General features: G+C 39.8%; 1 protein-coding gene across 1 annotated transcript; it reads left to right on the plus strand.

Annotated features, from left to right (window-relative positions):
• The first annotated feature begins 269 nt into the window (after positions 1-269).
• On the plus strand, positions 270-1,188 carry LOC118356417 (heterogeneous nuclear ribonucleoprotein A1-like). The gene has a single exon (XM_035724862.1). It carries the CDS (start codon positions 274-276, stop codon positions 1,186-1,188), a length of 915 nt encoding a protein of 304 aa, XP_035580755.1. The 5' UTR covers positions 270-273.
• The last annotated feature ends 9,641 nt before the right edge of the window (positions 1,189-10,829 follow it).

Genomic DNA, 10,829 nt, shown 5'->3' on the forward strand with positions numbered 1-10,829 from the left:
ACTGGAAGAAGAAGGGTATTTAGGGAGATGGTCCCACTTGGAAAAGAGCTAGAACAAAGGCCCGAAGGTAGAGCATGCCAGGTGTACATGAACAACAGGAATGTGGTGAGTGTGGCTCAAGTAGAGTGAACAGGTAGAAGAAAAGGAAGTCAGAGAGGTACTGTGGGGGGAGGGGGCAGATGATGTGAGTCCTCATAAGACAGGTAGTACAGGCTTTCTGCCCGTGGACGCCGCAGAGTAAGCATCGTTAAAGTCTCCCCTCCCACCGCCGTCATGTCTAAGTCAGAGTCTCCCAAAGAGCCTGAACAGCTGCGGAAGCTCTTCATCGGAGGTTTGAGCTTTGAAACAATCGATGAGAGTCTGAGGAGCCATTTTGAGCAATGGGGAACGCTTGCGCACTGTGTGGTAATGAGACATCCAAACACCAAGCGCTCCAGAGGCTTTGGGTTTGTCACGTATGCCACTGTGGAGGAGGTGGATGCAGCCATGAACGCAAGGCCACACAAGGTGGATGGAAGAGTTGTGGAACCAAAGAGGGCTGTCTCAAGAGAAGATTCTCAAAGACCTGGTGCCCACTTAACTGTGAAAAAGATTTTTGTTGGTGGCATTAAAGAAGACACTGAAGAACATCATCTAAGAGATTATTTTGAACAGTATGGGAAAATTGAAGTGATCGAGATCATGACTGACCGAGGCAGTGGCAAAAAGAGAGGTTTTGCTTTTGTAACATTTGATGACCATGACTCTGTAGACAAGATTGTCATTCAAAAATACCGTACTGTGAATGGCCACAACTGTGAAGTAAGGAAAGCCCTCTCTAAGCAAGAGATGGCTAGTGCTTCATCCAGCCAAAGAGGTCGAAGTGGTTCTGGAAACTTTGGTGGTGGTCGTGGAGGTGGTTTTGGTGGGAATGACAACTTTGGTCGTGGAGGGAACTTCAGTGGTCGAGGTGGCTTTGGTGGCAGTCGAGGTGGTGGTGGCTATGGTGGCAGTGGGGATGGCTATAATGGATTTGGTAATGATGGAAGCAACTTCGGAGGTGGCAGAAGCTATAACGATTTTGGCAATTACAACAATCAATCCTCAAATTTTGGACCCATGAAAGGAGGAAATTTTGGAGGCAGAAGCTCTGGCCCCTATGGTGGTGGAGGCCAATACTTTGCCAAACCACGAAACCAAGGTGGCTAGGGTGGTTCCAGCAGCAGCAGTAGCTAGGGCAGTGGCAGAAGGTTTTAATTACTGCCAGGAAACAAAGCTTAGCAGGAGAGGAGAGCCAGAGAAGTGACAGGGAAGCTACAGGTTACAACAGATTTGTGAACTCAGCCAAGCACAGTGGTGGCAGGGCCTAGCTGCTACAAAGAAGACATGTTTTAGACAATACTCATGTGTATGGGCAAAGAACTCGAGGACTGTATTTGTGACTAATTGTATAACAGGTTATTTTAGTTTCTGTTCTATGGAAAGTGTAAAGCATTCCAACAAAGGGTTTTAATGTAGATTTTTTTTTTTTGCACCCATGCTGTTGACTGCTAAATGTAATAGTCTGATCATGACGCTGAATAAATGTGTCTTTAAAAAAAAAAAAAAAAGACAGGTAGTACAGTTTAGTTGACCCTTGATCAACATGGGTTTGAACTGTAAGGTCCACTTATACACTGATTTTTTTCAATAAATATAGTACTGTAAATGTATTTTCCTTATCTTTTCTTAATAACATTTTCCTTTCCCTAGCTTACTTTATTGTAAGAATACAGTATATAATACACAGAACCAAAAAATATGTGTGAATCGACTATTTATGTTATCAGTATGGCTTCCTTCCAGTCCAGAGTAGGTTATTAGTAAAGTTTTGGGGAATTCAAAAGTTATACACGAACTCTAGACTGTGTGAGGATGGGGGTGAGGGGTGTCAAGGCCCCAACCCCCGAGTTGTTCAAGGTCAACCGTATTATTTTTTCCATATAAATACTAGAAAAGTGTAAGCCAACAAGGTTAATTTTTTTTGAGGGACAGGATTACAAATAATTTATATTTTCTTTGTGCTTTTCTTTTGTTTCCAGTTTTATTGAGCTATAATTGATACACATTACTATATAATTTTAAGGTATACAGCATAGTGACCTGTCTTACATATATTGTGAAATGATTATCACAATAAGTTTAGTTAGCTTCCATCCTCTCATATAAAGAAAAAGAAAAAGGAAAAAAAGAGTTTCCTTGTGATGAGAACTCTTAGGATCGACTCTCTTCACTTTCCTAGATACCATACAGCAGTGTTAACTATAGCCATCATGTACATGACACCCCTAGTATTTATTTATCATAAGACTGCAAATTTGTACTTTCTGACCACCTTCCTACAATTGTGCTTTTCTGTGTACTGGTTTCACAGCTGGGGAAAAAAGTATCATAGAACCAATTTTAATAAGATCTTCGAAGAAATCCAAGCTATTCTAACCCCTCATTCTCTGTCACAGCTGTGAGCAAGGTACACCTACAGAATTCAGAGCTCCCCCTGGCTCTGAGCACCCACCCTGCAAGCCACAGACTCCCTCTGCATGGCAAGAAAGATAAAAAAATCAACAGCCTCAAGCAGCCCAGTGATCAGAACTCACACACATCAGGGCCTGCCGCTTGTGACAGTCAGTCCCTCCAGTGGTTTGATCTGACAGTTCCAGGGCCTTGCCATCTAGACCCGTGAGTCCCACCCAAAAATTTCTGCCTTAGCCACTCATATCTACAAACACTGACTGAGCACCAGTGATACAATCTCTGCCACTGTGGGACAAAAATCTAGGAGATTTGGGCAAAAACCTCTAAAATCTATTGGCTAAACCTACAATTACAGTAATCTATAATAAGGGATATGGTAAAGGTAAATAGAGGCTGTCCCCAGAAGAAGAGCCAGAGTACATGGAAGGAAGGATGAGGAAGTGCTCCAGGATGGGGATGCCTGAGGTCAACCTTCAAGGATAAATGGGATTGAGCCAGCAGGACAGGTCGAAGACAGTTTCTGCAAAAGCCTAAGACATAATCACAGTGCTTCCCAGACGTCAGTGTGAACATAAATCACTGGAAAATCTTGTTAAAATGCAAGTTTTGATTTAGGAGGGGGGGGTAGGGCCTGAAATTCTGCATTTCTAACAAACTCAGGTATGCCAGCACTGCTGGTAGAAAGACCACATTTGCTGGACAGAGAACCACATTTTGAGTATCGAGGGGCTACGGGAGTCTGTTTCCAAGCTTAACTGCATACAGAAATCACCTGGAGACTTTTTAAAAGTACTGATGCCTGGCTCCACCCCAGACATGCTGATATGGGTATAGGATGCCCAGATTCACAACCTGGGCATCAGGATTTTTCTAAATCTCCCCCTGGTGGTCCTGAGATGCAACAACATTTGGCATTCAAAGGGCCAAAAGGGCCCAATGCCAGTGGGGAATTGGAGGGAAATGTAACATGAAATCAGGAGATGCCAATCATGAAGAACCCCCCCCCCCCAACACACACACTGGAATGTCCACACTAAGAAGTCCGGATACATATATAAATATAAAGAGAGATATAAGTGAATAGATACATAGATAGATCAATCTTGCTGCCTGCTAAGATCTCACTTCTGGAATAGCTAATAGACATCTCAAAACTACAATGTAAAAATCCAAACTCCTGAATCCCACCCTACCCGACCAAAAAAGCTCTGTTTCTCCATTAGTCTTTCCCACGTCAGCAAGTCTCAGCTCCACCACTACCCCCCAACAGGTGATCTCAGGGCCATCCTTGAATCCCACACCTCACATCCAAACTGGCAGCAAATCCTATTGATTTTACTCTCAAAATAGACCAGAATTGTCTGGGATTTCTTCAAAATAATATGCTAGGCAGAGAATTGAGTGGTTTATAGATGACTGAAAACTGGTCCTAAGCTAAAAATCTTTTTCAAGGTGGAGGAACTTATTAAATTGTTCTCTCAATATTAATATATCTAAAGATTTCCACCGTGAAAAGTTTACATCTAAATTTGCACCACCTTCATCACCACCTCGATGGCCTAAGCTACCACCAATTCTCACATGGATTATTGAAAATGCTCCTTAATTGCCTCCAAACCCCTCTCTAATGGGCTCTGCCCCATTTCCGTCTATTCCCAACGAAGTCGCAGAGGTGTCCAGCTGGGTAAGTTCACATGGCTCCACTGCTCAAAATTCTAGTGGCTTCCAGGCTCACTCATGGGAAAAGACTTCACAATGGACCATAATTTGCTCCATTCCTGTTCCCATTTCTTCCTGCCTCTTTGATCTTATTTCCTATTTATTTCTCCCTTCTAAACACATTAGCCTTCTTGCTTTTTCTTTAAACCATGAGGCACATCCCCTCCTTACTTCTGCACATGGAATGCTCTGCCACCAGATATCTGCAAGCCCTGTGCTTCCCTCCTTCAGGTCCTCACTCAAACACCATATCTTCTGTGAGATGTCCCTGACTTCTATATTTTCAATGTAAAATCCTCCCTCTGACACTTCTTTCCCTGCTTTATTTTTCATACGTACCCATCATGAGCTATGTAATATTTGTTTTAAATATTAATTCAGTTATTTCTATTTCCTCTTAGGGCCTTCTATCCTGCCCAACCACCACCAACTAGAATGTAAGGTCCATGAAGACAGTAATCTTTGTTTTGTTCACCCTCTGAATTCCAAGTCCCTTAAACATGTTGCCTGGTAGATGACAGGCATCAGTATCTATAAATATTCGTTGACGGATTGAATGTTTCAACCAATCAATTAACATCTGTCCTGGCCATCTTGGATGAGAGACTTCTACTCCATATAAAGAACCTGCTACATTGTACCACAATATTGATAAATATTGATAAGTGGTAGTTCTTTTTATAACACATATTTCCCTATAGCAGGCAAACTTGTTCATCTAAAGCACCAGACTTTCCATAGGAGTCATGTAATCTCTGTTACAACTATTTAAATCTGCCATTGGAGCACAAAAGAGCCATACATTACAGATAAGCTAAAGAGCATGGTTGTGTTCCAGTAAAACCTTATTTACAGATTTGGCCCATGGGCTATAATGTGCTAGTCCCTGCATTATAGCAGAACTTCCCAGTTTTGTTACTGAGGTATATATAAAAGGACTGCCTATCTCACGTCAAGCAATGCAACCAAAAGCAGAAGAAATAACCAAATCCCTCAAAATAGATGAAATAACTTCACAACAATAAAGGACAGATGTAACTAATTCATTCAAGATTTATTAAGGCACGTGGATGGAGCTAGAGTGTATTATGCTAAGCAAACTAAGTCAGTCAGAGAAAGACAAATATCATATGATTTCACTCATATGTTGAATCTAAGAAACAAAACAGATGAACATAGGAGAAGAGAAGGAAAAATAAAATAAAATAAAAGCAGAGAGGGAGGCAAACCATGAGAGAACAAAGTCAGGGTTGCTGGAGAGGAGGTGGGGGTGATGGGCTACATGGGTGATGGGCATTAAGGAGGACAACTTGGTGGGATGAAGCACTGGGGGTTACATGTAAGTGATGAGTCACTAAATTCTACTCCTAAAACCAATACTACACTATATGTTAACTAACTTGAATTTAAATTTTTTAAAAAAGATTTATTAAGGCATTTTGGCATAATTTAATAGCACTTTGTATTTTTTATAAACAGTGGTGCAAGGGGCACCTGGGTGACTCAGTTGGTCAAGCATCTGACTCTTCAGCTTAGATGCTTAGATCATAATCTCAGGGGTGGTGGGATCAAGCCCTGCTTAGGAATCCGTGCTTAGCAGGGAGGCAACTTGAAGATTCTCTCCCTCTGCCCCTCCCCTCACTCTCTCTCTCTCCCCCTGTCTCTCTCTCAAATAAGTAAATAAATCTTAAAGAAAAACAGTGGTGCATCTGACAGTTGTTAAGTTTCAAGGAAATATAGTAAATTCTTTTCTGCTTGAAATACCTAGAATAGTGACTATTTCCTGTACCTTGATTAACATAATGCACATTTATCTAATCTGCTGAGGTGAATTTTCTCATATTCTATCTCTAGCATTCTCCTGATCTATCAGTAAATTAACTAGGATAGACAGATAAGTTGCTTTTTTTGAAACAAGTTTAATTCCTAAGAACTTCTTAATTGTTAATACAATTCTTAATATAATTGTTTAAAATTATTTTAATTACCAGGTTTATAATCTTTTCAGGATAGCGAGCAAATTCAGATTATCTTTTTTTTTTTAAGATTTTATTTATTTATTTGACAGAGAGAGACACAGCGAGAGAGGGAACACAAGCAGGAGGAGTGGGAGAGGGAGAAGCAGGCTTCCCGCTGAGCAGGGAGCCCGATGCGGGGCTCCATCCCAGGACCCTGAGATCATGACCTGAGCCGAAGGCAGACGCTTAACAACTGAGCCACCCAGGCGCCCCCATATTCTCTTTTGTATGGAATAGCTTTATCTATTTATTTTTTTTTCCATCAGGACTATTTGCCCATATGTAGTTTTCTTATTTTCCTCCAGGCTGACCAATAGTGGCTCAGTGATCTAAAATGCAGCTTCTTTGAATATTAGGAAAACTTATCCTTTATCAATAAGGAAGCAGATTCATTTCAAATATCAAAGTATGCCACATGCAGGAATATCTCTGATAAAATGGTCCCCTCATAGAAACACAGACTGGGAGGGAAAGGAGCCAGAAATGCATAAGATTTGCACACAAAAGCAGAACAAGGGATGGGAAACTAACTCGAAACAGGCTTTCTCTTCAGAGAAGCAGCCAGTTGGGCAAGGTGCAATATCTCAAGGCAAAATGGAAGTAACTGCATCACCCTTTCCAATGAGATCTATCTTTCAGTGTATTAATTCTGTCTTCAGCTGGGACCAATCTACTGTTCAATCTGTCCACTGAGTTGTTAATGTCAGTGGCTGTACTTTTCATTTCTGAAAGTTCTATTTGGTTGCGTTTGTTTCTTTCTTTCCAATCTTCTTGGACTTTTCCATGGTTTCTGCTTTTTTCTCATGGTTTTGATTCTCGTTATGTCCTTAATTATTTTAAGCACACTTCTTTTATCTTTACTGCTCAGTAGTTCTCTTATCTGACGTTCTTAAGTATATTACTGCTGCTTATTGTGTATGCTGACTCTCAATGATGACATATTGTAGTCTTAGGTGCTTTGTAATTTTGTATTGTGATTTCTTCAGGATGCTATTGGTGGAAATCTTGTACAGTCTAGATTGAGGGTGTTCCTCCAGGGAGATTTTATATTTACTTTGCCAAATGCTCAGTGTTTTCACATGCTTGGGCCATGTTTATGTTCATTTATTGGATCAGAGTTTCTAGAACCTGACAACTAGGAATATTTTAATCCCAACTGTGGGTGAGGACAGGGATACAGTTATGAATTTTCATTAAAGACTCTATCTAAAATCTAAATGAAAACATACAAATGGGGCGCCTCGGTGGCTCAGATGGTTAAGCATCTGCTTTCGGCTCAGGTCACGATCCCGGAGTCCTGGGATCGAGTCCCGCATCGGGCTCCCTGCTCAGTGGGGAGCCTGCTTCTCCCTCTGCTTCTCTCTCTCTCTCTCTCTCTGTCTCTCATGAATAAATAAATAAAATCTTTAAAAAAAAAAAAAAAGAAAACATACAAATGCCCCTCAGACACTATTCTGCACCAGTGAGTAGACGGTTTTTCTAGTGTGAATCTTCAAAGGCCCCAGCTTTCTATGGTGTCTCAAATGCAATCTTTAAACTCATGAAATCCCAAGACATTATATTCTGTCTTTGTGTAAGAACTAGGACCTAAACTTCTATGTGACAGAGACAAGGATTCCATCGCTCTCTCCTGATCCCACTCCCCAGGCTGTCAAAGCACCAACCAGTGTGGTTTGGCTTGGGTTTTCAGTTTGTACTTCATTTTCTGCCCACTGGGAACTTCCTTACATGCTTTCTCATCCGGCTACATGTTTAAAAATGATATTGCTTTATATTTTATCTAGCATGTGTGAGTGTTTTATATCAGGAAGCTTTCTGGATAATCTAGTTTGTCATATTGCCAGAAATATAAGTAGCAAATGGTAGCATCATGCCATAAAGACTAGTGGGATATGTTAAAACTAAGCATCTCAAACCTGAAGAAAAACCATTATTTTTCAGAGATTGATAAAGTCATGCAACATTAAATATAGAATTTTACGGTGTCATGAAATGTGGTAATAAATATTTAGAAGCTTCTTTTGAGGTTTCTCATTTTAAAGCAAAGGTAAAAGGCACAGCCACATCTATTGGAAAATACTTATTTCTATCACAGTTAAAATGGCTGAAACATAACAAAACAAAACAAAAAGCATGTGGTGAAACCTAAAATGTATATCTTTGTCAGCAAATATTGTTGAATGATATATGGAAAGCATTACAGAAGAGTGAAGAAACAAATGTTGGAACAAATTATGTAGTGTTGAAGGTTTGGATGAAACACTGATGCTTCTAACATTTCTGCTATGGTATTTTCTGGATTCTGTTTCCAATAATAAAACACATGAAGGGCTTTGTGTGTGTGTGTGTGAGCTACTAAAAAAGGGACCAAATAACATTTTCCCTCAGTAATAAATAGCTTCTTTTAGAAAAATTATGATGTTTAGAATATTGCAGGCAACTATTTGAATTGGAATTTTTTAAATTCCCCAAAAAAGGTATAAAGTACTGCACATGAAATGCATTCCCTCTATCATTCACAGACAAGTTATTGCAGCAAAGATGGTGAAGCTATACAAAATCAAAGTGCTACAGGATAGGGGCACCTGGGTGGCTCAGTCGGTTAAGCATCCAACTCTTGATTTCAGTTCAGGTCATGATCTGAGGGTTGTGAGATCAAAACCCCGTGTGGGGCTCCATGCTGGACATGGAGCCTACTTGGGATTCTCTCTCTCTCCCCCTCCCCCTCTGCCCCTCACCACCTCTCTCTCACCTGCTCATGCACATGTGTGCTCACTCTCTCTCTCTCCCCTCTCCCCAAAAATACAGTGGCACAGGATATCATAGGTGAGGTTAGCTTTATAAAAACAACATTTAAAAATGTAAGGGCTTCTGCACACCTTTGTGGAAGGTAACTTTCTTAGATCAGATTTCCTGGGAAAAAGATTCTGAGAAGAATCACATACAGAAATTTTACTGGAGAGTCCCCTCAAGATCAACTATGGGGAAGTGCAGAAGACAAGATTGAGCAGAGAGAGAAATGAAATTTAACTGGTCCTCAACAAATCCCATGGGGAATTCTGGGGTTGGGCTGGTGCTTCAGTTTTGTTCCACCTTGCAGCAGGCTGTCTGAGTCTTTATATCCAGCACTGGCCGGTCTTTAGATGAGAGCTGCCCTGTGGGAAGGGGTGAGACATCTTTCCACTGAGTGCAATGCCTAGAGGATGACCTCTCAGCCACCAACACAGTGGAAACATAGCAGTGCACCACAGCATCCAATAAAGCAATCACACAGAGAATTGCAGGTGAGACTGGCAAAATCCCACAAGAGCTGGCTGACTTAAAGATGAGTTCTTTTCTCCAGCAAAAACAACAAAAAAAATCAAGTGATTCAAATGTGCTGACTTTTGCAGTTAGTGGGCATGAGAATTCCACGTACCACAAAATATTCAATCTAACAATAAGTGAGAAAATAAACTACTACCTGAAAGATATTTATGCTATGGAGAGAGCTTTATGAGAGCAAAAGTTTGGACGTGTTTCTATTATTACATACTATTGTTGCCAAAACTTACATAGCCCATAAAAACTCTAATACATGCACACTTAAGAAACTTGGAAAACTATTTTAACTTGTTATAACTTTTTAATAGTTTCAGTGCATGTTAAACCTACATGTTAATTTTTTAAATTATAAACCTTCAATAGGTAAAATTTTCCTAATTTTTTTAACAAAAATATTTTATTAGTTTTGAAAGATGAGTATTACAGTTTAGAAAGCATACTCAAAGATATACTCTTTGTATTTGGGCTTATGTATTGTTGGAAGAACTTTTTCAACTATGACATCATTAAAATCAAGTATCTAAATAAAGGCAAAACATAGGTTTTTAAATTTCTACATCACAAGTTTTGAATTAGAGTAAAGCATTTGATCATACAAAGATGGGAGGCTTAGAATTATGGTCTTAACCCAGAACCAGGATAATTCACTGGCTCAAGGCTTCTGGGCTCCCACAATGCCCAAGTTAAAAAATGTTCATTCTCTTCTTTCTAGCAGCCAGCTCCTAGACTGTTACCCTCACTATCACTTTGCACAGTGGCCTCCAACTCTTTATCTTCATGTATCACCATTAGTAGAAACATTTTTTGTGCATGAACCTCCATTTACTTATAAATTATATATATGTGCTACTCTTCTGACAAATTATCTATATTATGTAACACATACAAAAATAGAAATTAAAAAAGATCATTTTTGCCCAAAATGCATAAATTATGAGGAAATAGCAGGCGACCTCAAATGAAGAGAGACTCTGCAATGTAAGTGACATCTACTTTTCAAAAATGTCAAGTTTATTAAAGACAAAGAGTTAGAAATTTTTCCAAGCTGGAGTAACAACTAAACGCAATACATGATCCTGGATTGGGTCTTGTACCCATAAAGGCAATTTTGGAGGAAACAGGCAAACTTTGAGTGGGATTTATGGATTAGATGGTAATGTTAGATAAATGTCAATTTCATAATTTTGATTTTTGCATGGTAAATACACTCTAAATATTAAGGAATTCCAAGGCATCATGTATGCAACATATTTTCAAGCAGTACAGGAAAAAACC

Source organism: Zalophus californianus, chromosome 1 (genome assembly GCF_009762305.2).
Source record: "Zalophus californianus isolate mZalCal1 chromosome 1, mZalCal1.pri.v2, whole genome shotgun sequence".
Taxonomy (NCBI): Eukaryota; Metazoa; Chordata; class Mammalia; order Carnivora; family Otariidae; genus Zalophus; species Zalophus californianus.

Bases quoted from the DNA above. Each gene is read 5' to 3' on its own strand.
- LOC118356417 (XM_035724862.1), top strand. From the start codon at position 274: ATGTCTAAGTCAGAGTCTCCCAAAGAGCCTGAACAGCTGCGGAAGCTC.